Source organism: Hyperolius riggenbachi, chromosome 9, assembly GCF_040937935.1.
Source record: "Hyperolius riggenbachi isolate aHypRig1 chromosome 9, aHypRig1.pri, whole genome shotgun sequence".
Classification (NCBI taxonomy): domain Eukaryota; kingdom Metazoa; phylum Chordata; class Amphibia; order Anura; family Hyperoliidae; genus Hyperolius; species Hyperolius riggenbachi.
The window spans coordinates 32,698,476-32,718,291 of record NC_090654.1 but is presented as its reverse complement, the minus strand read 5'-3'; the positions used below and the strand labels follow the sequence as shown (position 1 = coordinate 32,718,291).

General features: G+C 44.6%; 1 protein-coding gene across 2 annotated transcripts in view; it reads left to right on the top strand.

Moving 5' to 3' along the window:
• The first annotated feature begins 800 nt into the window (after positions 1-800).
• The window catches only part of LOC137532170 (titin homolog), a 39,802-nt gene continuing 20,786 nt past the window's right edge, over positions 801-19,816 (top strand). For both annotated transcript variants that reach the window (XM_068252391.1, XM_068252390.1), the window contains exons 1-2: positions 801-877; positions 8,366-8,524. In XM_068252391.1, coding sequence (XP_068108492.1) covers positions 8,387-8,524 — 138 coding nt within the window. In that variant the 5' untranslated portion in view covers positions 801-877; positions 8,366-8,386. The remainder of the gene's footprint in view (positions 878-8,365; positions 8,525-19,816) is intronic.

The following is a 19,816-nucleotide window of genomic DNA, read 5'->3' as shown; positions in this document are numbered from 1 at the left end:
TGCTGTTCCAAATTGGGGAGGGGGGGTGCATCCTCACAAGTTTGCCTCAGGCAGTCTAAAACCGGCCCTGCAGGCAGCTGCCATTGTTTAAAGGGAATGACGATGGCAGCTTCCATATTCCTCTAACTTCAGGACCCCTTTAACATACCTCCCAACTGTTTGAGATAAGAAAGAGGGACACTTAAGCCACGCCTTTGCCACATCCATGATCACGCCCCCATCACACCCCTAGTCAGGCATACCATAAACATTTCATTAAAAAAAATGTTTTTTTTTTTATCATTTAAACCACACTGGTCCTTTCTATCCTGGTTTATTTTCCTTCATATTAACATTTTAAAATGAGAAATATTTCAATTTAATGAATGGAAATAAAGTTTATAGTCAAATCAAACACATTTTTAGTAGAGAAATATATATATATTTACATAGAAAGAGGGACAAAGTCCTGAAAGAGGGACAAATGAGGAGGAAAGGGGGACAGAGGGACAGGGCTCCCAAAGAGGGACAGTTGGGAACAAGGCAGAACCCAGTGCAGCCAGAGTAGTTGTCAATAAGTCATAATAAATAGAGATGCTCAGAAAACAGTATTTGCGGTTCAGTAACAGCAGACTGAGCAGAGTGTCACTCTCAGAGCTCCTCACTGACAGCTACCTGCGGAGAAATGCAGCTGCATTGCTCAGTCACACAATTATTCACACAGGGTGTGATCCAGGCTGGAGAGAATGGCCACATGGGACACACAGGGTGGGGAGGTGCTGGGTGTCACCCGAATGTCACCGTATGAATGATATAAAGACACCCAGCCTGTCTGATGTGATTCCTGCCAGCACCTACCTGCTGTCACCAGAGGAATACCGACAATTCACCTGGCCAGGTACGTGGGGATTAGTATTACTGCTTTACTGTTCATTTATAGGGCAAAGGAGCTTACAGTCTAATGTTTCCACTAGTCACACACTATTATTATTAGTTTATTTAGCTCTGACACATTCCACAGCACTGTACAGAGATCACTGATCCATTCCCAGCATCCTCAGTACCAGAGCAGCTTACACTGTAATGTCCTCACCACAGTCACACACTATTATTAATATACATTTATATGGCTGTGACATATTCCACAGCACTGTACAGAGATCACTGATCCATTCCCAGCATCCTCTGTACCAGAGGAGCTTACACTCTAATGTCCTCACCACAGTCGCACACTATTATTGTTATACATTTATATAGCTCTGACATATTCCACAGCACTGTACAGAGATCACTGATCCATTCCCATCAGTCTCTGCACCAGAGGAGCTTACACTCTAATGTCCTCACCACAGTCACACACTATTATTATTATGCATTTATATAGCTCTGACATATACCACAGCGCTGTACAGAGATCACTGATCCATTCCCATCAGTCTTTGCACCAGAGGAGCTTACACTCTAATCACACACTATTATTATTATTATACATTTATATAGCTCTGACATATTCCACAGCGCTGTACAGAGATCACTGATCCATTCCCAGCAGTCTCTGCACCAAAGGAGCTTACACTCTATTCACACACAATTATTATTATTATTATACATTTATACAGCTCTGACATATACCACAGCGCTGTACAGAGATGACTGATCCACTCCCATCAGTCTCTGCGCCAGAGGAGCTTACACTCTAATGTCCTCACCACAGTCACACACTATTATTATTATACATTTATATAGCGCTGACATATTCCACAGCACTGTACAGAGATCACTGATCCATTCCCATCAGTCTCTGCACCAGAGGAGCTTACACTCTAATGTCCTCACCACAGTCACACACTATTATTATTATTATACATTTATATAGCTCTGACATATACCACAGCGCTGTACAGAGATTACTGATCCACTCCCATTAGTCTCTGCGCCAGAGGAGCTTACACTCTAATGTCCTCACCACAGTCACACTATTATTATTAATATTATACATTAATATAGCTCTGACATATACCACAGCGCTGTACAGAGATTACTGATCCACTCCCATCAGTTTGTGCGCCAGAGGAGCTTACACTCTAATGCCCCCTCCCCTCCCCCTTGTCACACTAGCTGCTCTGTGGATGTACTGTGAGGGACTGAGGTGATGATACTGCTGTTTACATAACTAAATATTGTTGGTAATAGAGTTAATTATCAGTGTCTGGGATGGAACGGGAATAGCAGATACATCAGCTGGCGGAGGCCTGTTACACCCTGCATGAATTATTATAAACATCTAACCTCACCCTCAATGGAAGGGAAGAGCATGTGTCAGTTTCTGGGAAAACGGTCTGAACCAAAGAGCTGACACTCTATCAGAACCAGGCAGCTCTTGGGGGGAGTTTCCTGCATTGTGGTTGCTGAACTAACTAATGAAAGTAACACTCCAGCCACAAGTGGTTTCTGAGGCACAGTGGTTGTCAGGTGGGCTGGTAGCCGCTGGCCTCTTGTATGTTTTGGGGACTCCAGCAGTGAAACCACCTCACTATCTCAGTCAGTGTTCCCATTCACCCTGAAAGAATATACATACATAATGCAAGTCTGTCAAGGATGGGCTTCAATAAGTGTGCAGAGCAAGGAACACAGGAGAGCAGAGATCTCACCACCAGGGTCCTTAGAAGACAGAATAAATTGGGAAGTGGTTAAATTCTCCAGCACCAGTGGCGTAACTACCGGGGTATCAGCTGCCTGTGGTGGAGCAGGATCATCCACCAAGTAGGTGCCTGGGGCCCAGTGGATATCAAGGGGGCCCATCTGTCACCTTCTTTGACCTCTCTCCACTTCAGCTTATCAGAAAGACCACAATGGGCCCAAAATCTACTACCTTGGCTGGGGGCGCATTCTATCTTAATCCACCTCTGGCCTGTTGGACCCTGGCTGTGCCAGGAGGGGCCCACCTCCCCTTTCTTCCACTGATCCAGGAGCCGTTCCTTCTATGCTTCCCTGGCAGCCACTTCCCCCCCATACAGTGAGGCCATAGGGGGCCAGTGGCTCAATGGATAACACCTCTGACTACGGATCAGAAGATTCTAGGTTCGACTCCTGGCTGGCTCGAAATGACATTTTTGGGCAGCACGGTGGCGTAGTGGTTAGCGCTCTCACCTTGCAGCGCTGGGTCTCCCCGGTTCAAATCCCAGCCAGGTCAACATCTGCAAAGAGTTTGTATGCTCTCCCCGTGTCTGTGTGGGTTTCCTCAGGGGCACTCTGGTTTCCTCCCACATCCCAAAAACATACAGATAAGTTAATTGGCTTCTCCCTAAATTGGCCATAGACTACGATACATACACTACATGATACATACAGAGACATAGGACTCTGGTAGGGACTAGATTGTCAATTACCTTTTCCTCTGCATTTTCTCTATGGGACATGAAGTGTTCCATGGAATCGAACCCTCCCCCCCCACTTTTTTTAACGCTTGTTTGGGAGTCGGTAGTTTTGTTTTTCTTCTGAGGTATATTTTCATGTTGTCCTTTTATTGTGAATGTTGCTAGACTCGGGAAATCCTTTAGAGACCTTGGTGGTCCATGTGCAATTCACTTTTTCTATTGCGTTTTCTCCTAGTAGATCATCTTCATATTCTCTTTAAAGAGAATCTGTACTCTAAAATTCTTACAATAAAAAGCATACCATTCTATTCATTATTTTCTCCTGTGCCCCTCTGTGCTGTTTCTGCCACTCCCTGCTGCAATCCTGGCTTGTAATTAACAGTTTTAGGCAGTGTTTACAAACAAACTAACCAGCTTGTGATAGGCTCACATAAACAGAGTGTGTGAGTCATACAGAGTGTGCAGGGGGCCTGCAGAGGGTGTGTATCGCTTCTATCCAATCACAAGCAGCCCTGCACATTCCACACATTCAAGCCTTAGCCCGACAGACACGACAGAGGCAAAGGAGATAAGATTTATTACAGAGACAGTGCAATTAGGAAAGGCTGCAGTAAGCCAGAGCACATTAGAACAGGCATAGGAACTTATAGGATAGAAGAACTAAGGCTGAAAATTTTGTTACAGAGTCTCTTTAAAATAACTTTTAAGCATTTTACAACTGAAAATTGGTGAAACAGTAATATCCTAATTATTTTCTTGCTTGCTGGTGACTGGTGGCTTAAAACACATTTTATGACAAAGGTGTGAAAATATCCCCTAGGGCAAATCTCAGAAAAGATGAATTGCATGTGGGCCCCCGATAACAGTTAATGTTTTTGGTGTGAGGCTCTGCCTCGGTGTGGATTGTTCTAGATAAATTGTTGAGTGTTGTCATGTTGTCATGGCGCTTTGTTGTCCACCAGGAGAAAAGCGTAATATAAATGATCTGAGTCTTGTCTTGTCACAGAGGACCATGTTTGGTTTTGGCTAGGGACCCCCCCCCCCACCCCACCCCCAGCTGGGGCCCCGTGTTGAAGCTTTAATGACATGTATTTATGCTTGAAAAAATATCTGTTTTCCCTTTTGATGTTGCATATATAAGCTGTCTGTACCACCAGCAGGTAAACTAACAGGATATAAGCCCGACGAAGGCTGCAAGGCCGAAAGCTTGCTTATTTTTATTCATTTGTAGTTAGCCAATAAATGGTACCATCCTGGTTTAAAACTTCTTGTAATTTCTATTGTTGACTCTGCAGTCTTCCCTCTAGGTTATTGCACAATTGTTTATTTATGATGATGTTTTAAGAGTTTATTACCCTGTTTTTACTTGTTGTTTATTAACCCTCCTGGCGGTTTGTCAAAATCCGCCAGGGGGCAGCAAATAAGTTTTTTTTTTTTCTTCATGTAGCGAGACGAGGTCTCGCTACATGATAGCCGCTGCTCAGCGGCATCCCCCCAGCCCCTCCGATCGCCTGGAGGGCTTCCACCGTCGCCATGGCGACGGGGCGGGATGACGTCACCGACGTCATCGACGTCGTGACGTCAAAGGGGACTCCGATCCACCCCACAGCGCTGCCTGGCACTGATTGGCCAGGCAGCGCACGGGGTCTGGGAGGGGGGGCGGCTGCGGCGACGCGTATAGCGGCGGATCGGCGGGTAGCGGCGGCGATCGGGCACTGCACGCAGCTAGCAAAGTGCTAGCTGCGTGCAGCAAAAAAAAAAATTATGCAAATCGGCCCAGCGGGGCCTGAGCGGTGCCTCCCGCACGGGCTTACCGCCAGGGAGGTTAAGGACTGCTATGGCCCCTGAAGAACTCCAGTGAAAATAATGTAATAAAAAAGTGCTTCATTTTTACAATAATTATGTATAAATTATTTAGTCAGTGTTTGCCCATTGTAAAATATTTTAAATCCCTGATTTATATTCTGACATTTATCACATGGTGACATTTTTACTGTTGGCAGGTGATGTAGCTGCTGCTTGCTGTTTTGGCAGTTGGAAACAGCTGTAAACAGCTATTTCCCACAATGCAACAGGGTTCACAGACAGGAAACTGCCAAGAGTATGTACTCAGAATTTCTTTGTGGGAGGGGTTTTCACCACAATATCAGCCATACAGCGCCCCCTGATGGTCTGTTTGTGAAAAGGAATAGATTTCTCATGTAAAAGGGGATATCAGCTACTGATTGGGACAAAGTTCAATCCTTGGTCAGAGTTTCTCTGTAAATCCACTTCAGCAGCCTGTGTGGTTATTTTGAGACATGTGTGTTGAGGTTTTAGGATGGGCTGTTGGCAACTCACCCTGGTCCTTATTCAATCAGCTTTTTCTCCTAAATTTTCTCCTAGGAGATCATTTTCCATCACTTGTTTAAAATAACTTTTCAGCACTCTGCGTTTAAAAAAGAATGAAAAAGAAGGTGAAAAAGTACTGTCAGAATAATTTTCTTGCTTGCTGGTGGCTTAAAAGGCCTTTCATAGATAAGGTGTAAAAAATATCACCTAGAGGAAAACTTAGAATAAAAAGTGAATTGGCTCAATGTCAATAACATTGAAGCAGGAGCTAAGCCCCGAAACCAGGCGCCCAATAGCAGCAATGTTATGCTGCCGGGGGCACTAGAGTAATTTAGGACCTCAAATTACACCTCCCTACGAGTTACCAAGACTTGGAGGGGGAACAGTATTTAACACCGCCGGGGAGTTTAGCAGCAGGAAAAGTCGTCATTCGGCTTGCCCTGTGCCCAACTCACCAACGGCGTAGATATACGATTTACCATTAGGCAGTGTAGGCACGTGCCTACAGGCGCTTGATGATGGAAAGGTGGCTCACTCCCCTCCCCAAGCACTTCCCTACCTCCTTCCCTATGCAGAGTCCTGATGAGAGTGTAAATGAGAGGTTAACCACCCTGTTCTCAGCATTCCACTGATGAGATCTCCCTTCAGTCAGGGGCACCTCTAGCTACTTAATACTGAGGTTCCTCTAGCTACCTAATACTTGGGGACACCTCCAGCTACTTAATATTGTGGGTACTTCTGGCTACCTAATACTAAGGGGCAACTGTAGCTACCTATGACAGGGAAGGGAAGTAAGGGAGAAGTGACATCTGGGCCAGCCAGCACACTTGCAGTGCAGTTCGGTGGAGGGTTTATAGGTTCATGGAGGGTGAAGTCTATGGTGCCAGGACATCTGCGCCTATAGGCTCCTGTGGGGTAGATCCGGGCCCGGCGTACGCAATAAAATGATGCCAGTAAACACAAATTTATTTTGTTTAGTAATTTTTAACCTACTTTTTGGTACTTTTTGGAAAGCACTGAAAAGTTATTTTAAAGTGAAGATAAAAAAAACTATTTCCTAGGACAGGGGTGTCCAAAATTTTTAGACCAAAGCCCATATTGCCAATTTTGAGAGTGCTAGGGGGCCACACACAATTTTTTTGCTTATTGCTGTTAAGGTGGCCACTGATGACCCAATTATTTTCATCCAATTTTACCAAGCTTATGTAGTATAAGAGTAAATTAAGTGAATATATTAAATGGATAATTTAGGTAGCCCCTTATCCACTTCAGCCTGTCTGGACGAATATACTCGTCCAGATAGGCTGCACTCACTGCCCCTGGCCGTACATGCTCCCGCGCGCGCTCCTGAATAAAATTCCTATTCATTCATTTTCCCCCGCAGAAAAACCAACAGTCTCTTATCAGATACCGCGGTCTTTCTGCAAAAAAAAAGTTTCCCATCCTCTTTTCAGTTCCTGGAAGCGAGATTGTTCGCTTTAAGGACTTTTTGACTGTATAGTAAACTACACCCACATACATTTTTTATTAAACAATTACATTACATTACATTTAAAATTAACTGTTTACCTCCCACTCCAAAAATTACCCAAATACATTTTTTTATTAAAAAAAGAAATAAAAAAATTACAATTACAAAAAAACAAACAACATAAATAGTTACCCAAGGGTCTGAACTTTTTAAATATGCATGTCAAGAGAGTATATTATTATATATCTTTTTTAATTATAAGCTTGTAAATAGTGTTGGACACAAATTGAAAACATGCACCTTTATTTCTAAATAAAATATCGGCGCCATAAATTGTGATAGGGACATAATTTAAATGGTGTAATAACCGCACCTGCTTTATTAGCGGCTACAATTTGTAGCCGCTATTTGTAGCTGCTGTTTTCTATGTGTAGCCGCTATTTGTCCCTGCAATTTGTAGCCACTATTTGTAGCTGCAATTCAGTGCCCTTTTAATCAAGATGTTGGGGTTAAGGTTAGGTGGGGGTTAAGGTTAGGTTGGGGGGTGGGCAAGGTTAGTTACCCACCAGGAGGGAGGGTAAGGGTTAAACACCTTCAAGGGGGTTAAGGGTTAGGCACCACTGGGGTTAGTGGTAAGGCCAGGTTTTGGCACCACCAGGGGATTTAAGGGTTATGCACCACCAGGGGTGGGGTTAAGGGTTAGGCACCACCAGGGATGCAGTTAAGGGTTAGGCACTACCAGGGGTGGGGTTATGGGTTAGGCACCACCAGGGGTGAGGTTAAGGGTTAGGCACCACCTGAGATGCAGTTAAGGGTTAGGCACCACCAAGGGGGGATTAAGGGTTAGGTACCACCAGGGATGGGGTTAAGGGTTAGGCAGTAGGCACCACCAGGTCATAGTAAAATCTCAGTAAATATTACCAATATTTTACTAAATGAAACTACCGATATTCTACTAACGTTACTCTGTGGCACGCCCTTTTAAACATGTGGTTTTTTTTCAAATGTATTCCATCAGATGGCCACCATCTGCTGCTCCAATGCTGTCCTCATCCACACACTTCTATCAGACCTTCCTCTGTGTTGACTGGTCATTATTTTTAGTGAACAAATATCTTTTCTTCCTTCCTCTGTTGGCAGAACTATTGATTTTAAAATGTTATTCTAACGTAATATCTTCCCTTTTGTGGTCCTTGTAACTCTGCAGCTTAGACTGTGTGCCGCAGCCATGGCCAACCTACTAACCGCCATCCGACGGATCATCGACACCTTCCATGGCTACAGCTGCCAGACCAGCCCCTGTGACAAGCTCAACATGGAGCAGTTCAACAGCCTCATCCAGACGCAATTCGCTGATGTCATAGAGGTACAAAAGTGATACTACCACGATTGTGTGATAGAAATCCAATATCTATCTATCTATCTATCTATCTATCTATCTATCTATCTATCTATCTATCTATCTATCATCACATAACTAGCGCCTATCTATCTATCTATCTATCTATCTATCTATCTATCTATCTATCTATCTATCTATCTATCTATCTATCTATCTATCTATCTATCTATCTATCTATCTATCTATCTATCTATCTATATATCATCACATAACTAGCATCTATCTATCTATCTATCTATCTATCTATCTATCTATCTATCTATCTATCTATCTATATGTGGGTTCGATTCACAAAAAGGAGCTAACTCAGTTTTTATTGATCGCGCACAAAGTTTAGTGGTGCGCGTGAAACGTTGCACCGGGTGCGACTAAAACATTGCACCGGGTACCCCTAAAACGTCGTCGCACTGGCTGCCTCTAAAAAGTCACACCGTAAAGGGCTTTAGGCAAACTAACTAAGTTAGCACCTTTTTGTGAATCAAGGCAAATCTGTCTAATCTCTCGGAAATCAGCCTCTCAGGAATTTTGCTGATTCCACCCACCCCCCAAACATTAACCTCCCTGGCGGTTTATTTATTTTGCCAGGGAGGCTGCAATGTGTTTTTTTTTTAATAAAAAAAAAAATATTTCATGCAGCCAACTGAAAGTTGGCTGCATGAAAGCCCACTAGAGGGCGCTCCTGATGTGTACTTTCGATCGCCTCCGGCAATCGAAAGTAACAAGATAGGCCGCAATGAGCGGCCTATCTTGTTTCGCTTTCCTCGTCGCCATGGCGACGAGCGGAGTGACGTCATGGACGTCAGTCGACGTCCTGACGTCAGAGCCGCCCGATCCAGCCCCTAGCGCCTGCCGGAACTGTTTGTTCCGGCTGCGCTGAGTTTGGGCGGCTGGGAGGAACCTCTTTCGCCGCTGCACGCGGCGGATCGCCGCGGAGCAGCGGCGATCAGGCAGCACACGCGGCTGGCAAAGTGCCAGCTGCGTGTGCTGCTTTTTTCAGAAACGAAATCGGCCCAGCAGGGCCTGAGCGGCGACCTCCGGCGGCATACCCCGAGCTCAGCTCGGGATTACCGCCAAGGAGGTTAAAGGAAACCCGAGGTGGGAGGGATATATATGGAGGCTGCCATATTTATTTCCTGGTAAACAATGCCAGTTGCCTGGAACCCCTGTTGATCTTCTTCTGACATAAGTGGTGTTTGAGTCAAAACCCTGGAGCAAGAATATGGCAGATCCAATAAAACCTGAGTCAGACTCAGAGCACCTGATCTGCAGGCTTGTTCAGGGGTTATGGCTAAAAGTATTAGAGACACAGGATCAGGAGGATTGCCAGGCAACTGATGTAGTTTAAAAGGAACTAAATATCCCTCTCACCTCGGGTTCCCTTTAATGTCTTCCCCCTCCCTGGTGCCTGTACATTGTAAATCTCACCTGTTTAACTGGACGACTCCTAGTCTGCTCCACTGTTTACACCAACCGTCACTGTCACATCAAACATCACCACCTGTCGGCGTGGGGAGACAGAGGAGGAAACAGGAAGTTGTAGCAGCTGAACAGGTGAGATTTTAAAGGATACCCGAACTGAAATGTGACGTAATGAGATAGACATGTGTATGTACAGTGCCTAGCACACAAATAACTATGCTGTGTTCCTTTTTTTTTTTCTTTCTCTGTCTGAAAGAGTTAAATATCAGGTATGAAAGTGGCTGACTCAGTCCTGACTCAGACAGGAAGTGACTACAGTGTGACCCTCACTGATAAGAAATTCCCCTTTTTATCTCTTTCTTGCTCTCAGAAGCCATTTTCTGCTAGGAAAGTGTTTTATAGTTGGAATTTATTATCAGTGAGGGTCACACTGTAGTCACATCCTGCCTGAGTCAGGACTGAGTCAGCCACTTACATACCTGATATTCAACTCTTTCAGGCAGAGAAAGAAGAAAAGGAACACAGCCTAGTTATTTGTGTGCTAGGCACTGTACATACCCATGTCTATCTCATCATGTCACATGTCAGTTGAGGTATCCTTTAAATGCACAGGCACAGGAAAGGGGGCATTTAAGTTTAGGAAGACAGTGGGGGTCTGACTGTCACATTCATTGGTCATCATGATATCACACACCGTTCCCGCCACGCACCCGATTAACCAAATCAGACCGAGAATTTCCAGCTAGCTCAATCGATCAGGGATGGTTGTAGCCAGCCAACTTCGCTATGCTGGAACTACGCGTAGTTTTACACAATTACGCTTCGCCAAACTACGGCTTCGAAATCAAATATTTGCTTAATATGCATTTCGTAGACTAGGCGTTAAAACACGTAATTACGCGCAATGTGAAGCGTAGTGTATGCGGATGCTTATGCCCGTATAAATCCTCTGTAAATGCTTACACCAGGAACTCTTCTATGCGTACGTTCCCCTTTTTCAATGCGTAAATTTGTAAGCATACAAACGCACGCGGAAAAATAGACACAAGTAACGCATTCGTAGTTCACTACGCAATACACATGTTAACTACGCATAGTAGGCGTAAGCTACGCATAGCTGTAATTCGTAAGCGTAGTTTTGAAATGTTACCTACGAACTACGATGCGTAGATGCAAACTACAATGCGTAAATTCGCACTGGCATAGTTTCTGCTCATCCCTGCAATCGACACTTTTGACCGATTTCGGACGGAAAACGGTTGAATCGTCAATGGAGCATGCTTGTTGCGTTGCCAATTTTCATCTGATTGGATGGCTGCAGAGAGCACTGCTTCTGCCTGTGTGTGTGCTGCAAGCCCCCTGTGAGTGTCTCTCTGCATCGATCCAGCCACCCTGATTTTCTATGCTCCTGGATTATAATAGTAAAAATGCAGCAGCGGAAGAAATACCATAGTTAAAGTGTACCTGAGATGAGAAGCATCTCAGGCTCCATACTTACCTGGGCCCTGGGGCTTCCTTAAAGAGACTCAGAGATGGGTCATAATGCGTTTTTTTTTTACTTACCCGGGGCTTGCTCCAGCCCCGTAAGCACGGATGCGACCCTCGCTGTCCTCCTGTCTCCCATTTAGCCGCGATCAGCCCCGGTAACTGGCTCAGTCGAAGGCAGTCAGGGTCTTTTGTGCATGTGCAGTAGACCCGGACTGACGTCACGGAGCCTGTTACCAGGGCTCACCGCTGCTGAACGGGAGACAGCAGGAGGACGGCGAGGGACACATCCGTGCTTATGGGGCTGGAGGAAGCCCCGGGTAAGTAAAAAACGGCCTTATGACTCATCTCTGAGTCTCTTTAAAGAGGAACTGTCAGCCATAATATACTCAGGAAAAAAATACATATATATCACATATATAAGTATCCTTCTCAGCATTTCCCATTCAGCTGTTGCTATTTTGAAGCCAATCCTGATGTAATTTCCTCCTTTACTCTCCTCTGCCTGATTTGCCCGCCCTTCACTATAGAAAGTGCATTGTCTCAGCATGAGAAATTGTGCCCATTAGAGAGGAGCAGAGGTGTGGGAGGGGGAAACAGGAGGGAAAGAAGCTTCAGCCAATCAGGCTGCATTAGTTAAGTCTGAGTGGAAGTAGCAAAGCAAAAAAGGACAACCCAGCATGCCCTGCAACTTCCTGTGTGTGTACCAAATAAGAGTCATGCAAACTGGGGAATGATCATTTATCAGTAGGAAAAGTAATAGTGATTTTAACTTTTGGATTGCCTGGTTAGCATCCTTATTACTTGTTTACCAGATAAAAATAAAGAATTGATTTTTGATTTTATGCCCAACAGTTACACTTTAAGCACCTTTGAGGCAGCTCGTCCCTCGCCACCTCCCAGGGTGGCTTCTGTCACTTGCAATTCAGCCTTAATGCCTGACCACATTGCGCATGTGCTGCCAGGCCATGCTACCTCCCCATCTCACTCCCATGCCTGGAATGCGCAAGCGCAGAACACTCCCAGGAACAGGAGCGCAATGGTAGAGCATGCCTGGCTGGACTGCACATGCGCAATGAAGCACGACTTGGCCAGGCTTTCGGGCTGAATTGTGGGGGACAAGGGCCACCAGGGGAGACGGCAAGGGATGAGAAAACTCAAGGGGGTTTAAAGAGGAACTGTTGCGAAAATCTTAAAATTTAAAACACATACAAATAAGAAGTACATTTCTCCCAGAGTAAAATGAGCCATACATTACATCTCTCCTATGTTGCTGTCACTTACGGTAGGTAGTAGAAATCTGATATTACCGACAGGTTTTGGGTTAGTCCATCTCTTTATAGGGGATTCTCAGCATGGCCTTTATTCTTTATAAAGTCCGTCCCTGAAAATGATTAATACAAAGATGCTGGCCAGCCTCCCTGCTCACTGCACACTATTTTGGCAGTTGAACAGAGCAACTGCCATTCACTAAGTGCTTTTAAAAATAAAGAAAACCCTGAGAACCCCCGTATGAGAAGATGGGCTAGTCCAAAACCTGTCGGTAATGTCAGATTTCTACTACTTACTGTAAGTGACAGCAACATAGGAGAAAAGTAATTTATGGCTCATTTTACTCTGGGAGAAATGTACTTCTTATTTGTTTGGGTTTTAAATTTTGAGATTTTCGCAACAGTTCCTCTTAAAGGAAGCCCCAGACAAGTATGGAACCTCAGACGTTTCTCGTCCCCTTTAATGTGCAGAGTAGCACATCCTCCTCCCCACTAAATATTTGATAGGGCCCCCTCTTGCTCTGGGCCTCCCTGCAACTGCAGAGATTGCATATATATATACTAGCTGATTGCCCGGCATTGCCCGGGTATGTATTTGGCTGGTGTTGGCTCCGCCCACTTTTTCTAACTCTAACACACAATTACTCAATTACCAAGGTTGTGAGCTTTGGGGTCTTTGGCATCAATATTTGTATATTCCCATAGAAATGAAAAAAATCTGATTGGCTGTTTGTGGCTCCACCCCTTTTCTGAATTGGAACCCCAGTCAACCAATAACCAACTGTACCGGGTTTGAGCCCTGTGCAATTAACAGTGCAAGAATGGTAGCAATTAAATATTCCATTTGAAAAGCAACAGGTGAAGTTTGATTCACTTTTGTAGGCTCCACCCACTTTTCTGAATATTAATCCCAGTCACCCAGTGACCAACTGTGCACAGTTTAAGAACCCTGCCATTAACAGTGTAAGAATGGCTGCAGTTTACGTTTTCCCAGTGAAATTTGTATTTGTCTCCACCCACTGATGACCCAGCGTTGCCCGTGTATGTATTTGACTGGTGTTGGCTCCGCCCACTTTTTCTAACCCTAACGCACAAACACTCAATGACCAAGTTTGTGAGCTTTGGGGTCCTTGGCCTCAATAATTTGTATATTCCCATAGAAATTAAACAAATCAGATTGGCTGTTTGTGGCTCTGCCCCTCTCCAGCATTTGAACCCCAGTCACCCAATGACCAACTGTATCAGGTTTGAGGCATCTGCTATTAACAGTTTAAAAATGGCAGCAATTTAAATATTCCCCTTGAAAATCAACAGGTGAATTTTAATTGGCTATTATAAGCTCCTCCCACTTCCCTGAATATTACTCTCAGTCACCCAGTGACCATCTGGGCAAAGTTTGGGAACCCTGCGCAAAGGTGGATCAGCGCATCACCAGGCCGCAGTTTGCGCAATTTTGAATTTTTACTTGGTAGCGCACCCAGGCTATGCATATGCATAATTTAGGATTAGTTAGTGTTAGGGCCCCTCCCATGGGGGATGACGTCTTCGCAGTGGGAGGGATGAGTACTTAATAAGTTGCATGCAAGCTATTACGGAAACCAACATCCTCCAATGGTAGACATGTGCATTTTATTTGAATGCTGGGTGTGTATTTTATCCCACTAGTGGGGCTTGCACTCTCAAGCAGGTAGTCATAAGTATGCAATCTGTTTTAAAGTAGCGCTGTTCCTTTCCTCGCCATGTGCAAAAGTTTGGGAAGTCTGCCATAAACAGTGTAAGAAGGGCTGCAGTTTACATTTTCCCAGGGAAATTTATTTTTGTAACCTGGACACACAGTCACTACTTAATGACCACGTTTGTGAGCTTTGGGGTCCTTGGCATCTATAATTTGTATTTTCCCATGAAATGAAACAAATCTGATTGACTGTTTGAGGCCCTGACCCCCTTTTCTGAATTTGAACCCCAGTGACCCAATGACCATCTGTACCATTAACACTGCAAGAATGGCAGCAATTGTAATATTCCCCTTGAAAATCAACAGGTGAATTTTGATTTGCTTTTTTAGGTTCCACCCACTTTCCTGAATATTAATCCCAGTCACCCAGTAACCAGCTGTGCAAAGTTTGAGAACCCTGCCATTAACAGTGAAGAAGGGCTGCAGTTTACAATTTTCCTGAAAAATCCATTTTTGACTCCACCCACTTTTTGTAACCTTGACACACAGTCACTACTCAATGACCAAGTTTGTGAGCTTTGGGGTCCTTGGCATCAAAATTGTGCTAATGGAAGCAGTTTATCCAGCAAAGAAATCTGGCTGGTTTGGCTCCGCCCCTTTAGTGAATTTGAACCTCAGTCACTTAACGACCGACTGTAGCAGGTTTGAGGCCTCTGCCATTAACAGTGTGAGAATAACTGCAGTTTCAATATTCCAATGGAAAATCAATAGGTGAATTTTAATTGGCTGTTGTAGGATTCACTTACTTTTCCGAATATTAATCCCAGTCACCCAGTGACCAACTGTGTCAAATTTGCGAACCCTGCCATTAACAGTGTAAGAATTGCTGCAGTTTATATTTTCCCATGTAAAAAGTTAGTTGTTTTTGGCTCCGCCCACTTTGTCTAACCTTGACATACAGTCACTCAAAGACCAAGTTTATGAGCTTTGGGGTCTTTGGCATCAATAAGTTGCATTTTACCATTGAAATTAAACAAATCTGATTGTCTGTTTTTAACCCCAGTCTGCCAGTGACAGACTATACCAGATTTGAAGCCTCTGCCATTAAGAGTGTATAAATTGCAGCAATGTAAATATTACCCTTGAAAATCAAAAGGTGAATTTTGATTGGCTGCTGTAGGCTCCACCCACTTCCCTGAATATTAGTCCCAGTCACCCAGTGGCCAACTGTGTCAAGTTTTAGAACCCTGCCAATAACAGAATGGCTGAAATCAATCTAACAAATCTGATTGGCTGTTTGTGGCCCCACCCCCTTTACTGAATTTGGACCCCAGTCACCCAATGACTGACTGTATCAGGTTTAAGGCCTCTGCCATTAATGTAAGAATGGTAGCAATGTAAATATTCCCTTTGAAAATCAATAGGTTAATTTTGAGTGACTGTTGTGTAGGCTCCACCCACATTTCTAAATATTAATCCCAGTCACCCAGTGGCCAATTGTCAAGTTTGGGAACCTTGCCTTGTAAAAAATTAAGTTGTTGGAGCCGCCCACTTTTTCTAAACTTGACATACAGTCACTCAATTATCAAGTTTATCAGCTTTGGGGTCCTATGTATCAAGACATTGTATATTCCCATTGAAAAATAAACAAATCCTATTGGCTGTTTGTGGCTCCGCTCCCTTTCTGAATTTGAACCCTAGTCACCCAGTGACCAACTGTACCAGGTTTGAGGCATCTGCTATTAACAGTATAAGAATGGTAGCAGCTTAAATATTCCCTTTGAAAATCAAAAGGTGTTTTTTTTATTGGCTGTTGTAGGCTCCACTCACCTTCCAAAATCTTAATCTCATTCACCCAGTGACCAACTATGCAAAGTTTGAGAACCCTGCCATTAACGGTGTAAGAATGGCTGCAGTTTATATTTTCCCAGTAAAATTTGTTTTTGGCTCTGCCCACTTTTTGTAAACTGAACACACAGTCACTCAATGACCAAGTTTGTGAGCTTTCAGGTTCCTGGCATCAAAAATGTGTGAATGGAAGCAGTTTATCCACCAAGGAAATCTGATTGGCTGTTTGTGGCCCCACCCCTTTAGTGAATTTGGACCCCGGTCACCCAATGACCGACTGTAGCAAGTTTGAAGCCTCTGTCATTAACAGTGTAAGAATAGCAGCAGTTTAAATATTCCCCTTGAAATTCAATAGGTGAATTTTGATTGGCTGTTGTTAACTCCACTCACTTTCCGGAATATTAATCCCAATCACCCAGTGACCAAGTGTGCCAAGTTTGAAAACCCTGCGATTTACAGTCTAAGAATGATGTTGATCCAGGGATTTTATCTGATTGCCATCTGGAGTCGGGAAGGAATTTTTCCCTCTTGGGGCTAATTGGACCGTGCCTTGTAAGGGTTTTTTCGCCTTCCTCTGGATCAACAGGGATATGTGAGGGAGCAGGCTGGTGTTGTACTTTGTACTGGTTGAACTCGATGGACGTATGTCTTTTTTTCAACCAAAATAACTATGTAACTATGTAACTATGTAGAATGTTTGCAGTTTACATTTTCCCATTTAAAATGAATGGCTGAAATTTGATTGGCTGTTTTATGCTCTGCCCACTTTTCCTGGATTTGTAATCTCAGTCACCAAGTGACCAACTGTGCCAAGTATGAGGACTCTGGCTTGATTACTGTGAGAATGGCAGCTTTACCATTCTTTCCATTGACATGATTGGGTGAAATCTGATTTGCTGTTTGTAGCTCCGCCCATGTGTGCAGGGGGGCGCGAGACCCCCAGAACCTATCATCCCAGGTAGTAAGGGTTCTGTGTACCAAGTTTTGTTCAAATCGGTCAAGGCAATTTCGAGTGATCGTGGCACATACACACGTACACACATACATACATCCGAATATATATATATATATATATATATATATATATATATATATATATATATATATATATATATATATATATATATATATATATATATATATATATATACATATATATATTTATCTTCATGCTGCCTATGCTGAGTAACCAGCAGTAGAAAATAATAACTTTGGGGATGATTATAGTTGAAATCTCTGCCTCAGCAGCAGAATGTGGACAGAGTTAGGAATGTGGCTACTGTGGAATGTTAATTAAAAATGAATTTCCTTGTAAAAGTCCTGATATAGATGGGAATTGGCAGTGTCATGTATAAGGTGGCGAGCTCCTGAGTGCCCCAGGTGTTTTTTTGTGATGACTGAGTCTCTTAATTATACAACAGAAATAGCAGAGGAAGTGGTGTCACCGGTAGGACAAGGTGACTTGCACTGTGGCAACCAAAGAACGTTTTTGATCATTTCTTTTTTAATCAACTGGGTGTTTCCCTACTGAGCAGGGTGTAACTTTATAGGGTGTAACTGTCCAACCTTGTTAAAGAAAAGATGGAGTATCTGTGTGTGCGCAGGAAGTCCGTCCGTCCTCAGCACCGCCAGTGCAGAGTGAAATACTCTGCAAACGATCAGCCTACAGTGTGTGTACAGGCAACAATTGTCTGAGGGCTGTTTTCTATTGCATGACAATGCCAGATGTACCATAAGGCAGCGGTTCTCAAAGTGGGTGCCGCGGCGCCCTAGTGCGCCGCGGACACTTCCCAGGGGTGCCGCGCTGTGCCCTGCTGTGTTTGTGTTTAGACAGCGCATTTTTTTTTTAAACACGGCCGCCGATTGCTGTGCTCTGTCCCCGGCTCACAGCGATGTAGGGCTCTGATTGGTCCGCTGCTCTCTCCTGTGGGCGGATACAGTACACGGCCGCAATTTCGATCGCAAATATAGAGAAAACTAAAAGGCGTAGAACGACGATTTAGGTGTCGTCAGAAAGAGGAGAAAGAGAGCTTTAAAATGACATGCATCTTTCCATAGTTACATTGTATTACACAGGGCGACTTTTTCTCAGAGTCAGCAGCTCCATTCAGCAGAAAAAGTCGCCCTGTGTAATACAATGTAACTATGGAAAGATGCATATCATTTTAAAGCTCTCTTTCTCCTCTTTCTGACGACACCTAAATCGTCATTCTACGCCTTTTAGTTTTCTCTATATTCGCGATCGAAATTGCGGCCGCGGCAATTTCAATCGCGAAAATAGCGAAAACTAAAAGGCGTAGGGCGGCGGTTTATATATCATTGGAAAGAGGAGAAAGAGAGCTTTAAAATGATATGCATCTTTCCATAGTTTCTGCACTGCTCGGAGTCCCTTTAAGGCCTCTTTTCCACGGACTGTTGAGCTGTGTGCTCAGCAAGTAGTTACCAGGCAGCAGTGAGCAGTTACTAGGCAGCAGCAAGCGGTTACCAGGCAGCAGCAAGCAGTTACCAGGCAGCAGTGAGCAGTTGTGAGAGTTTGAGAGGCATTTCACTGCCTATCAACAGTCCATGGAAAAGAGGCCTTACCCTAGCAAGTCTGGCTTTGCAAATCTGGCCTAATTGGCTATTCATGAGGCAATGCTCATGCAAATGCATGCACAAATCAATACCTCAAAGCAGTCACCCTGCTACATGCTACATTAGCACTATGCAGGAGCGCCACGGGGAGGATTCCCAATGCCCCCTTTTTATACAACCGGGGGGCTGCGGGGCCCCAGGCTCTCTCACTGCCTGGGTGGGAACCACAGCGGCACCCCGGAGGGGGAGGCTGGGTGGCGCAGACGACCCCCCCCCCCCCAAGTGTGGCCAGCGCCGGGGAGAGCCGTCCGCACACACCTCCCAATATTAAAAACAGGCACTTACCTTAACGTCCATTGCGTTCTGCTACATGCGCATTAACTTGGGGGCACCACATGAGAAAGGAGAGAAGCATGGGTCACCCCGAGCTTTAGAGCTCAGGGCTGGCTCACATACAGCTCTCCAGAGGGGGGGGGGGGGGGGCAGGCGAAGACAACTCACTCCAGGGTTCACACCACCGGAGCAAGCCATCCACCACCTGCCTCCAAAGGATACAAACTGCAAAAAATGCTTTCCATGAGAAAATGAATGCGCATGTAGCAGAACGCAATGGACGTTAAGGTAAGTGCCTGTTTTTAATATTAGGAGGTGGGTGCAGACGGCTCTCCCCGGCGCTGGCCACGCTTGGGGGGGGGGGGAGGTCGCCTGCACCACCTAGCCTCCCCCTCTGGGGTGCCGCTGTGGTTCCCAGGCAGCGAGAGAGCGCTTTGCGGTATTGTTTTTTTTACCCTGCATAGTTTGGCATGCGAAAGCAAATGCATATTTGCATGAGCATTGCCTCATGAATAGCTAATTAGGCAATATTTGGAAAGCCAGACTTGCTAGGGTTAAACTTGGTGTTTGAGCACGCATACATTTTCCTCATGGAAAGCATTTTTTGCAGTTGTATCCTTTGGAGGCAGGTGGTGGATGGCTTGCTCTGGT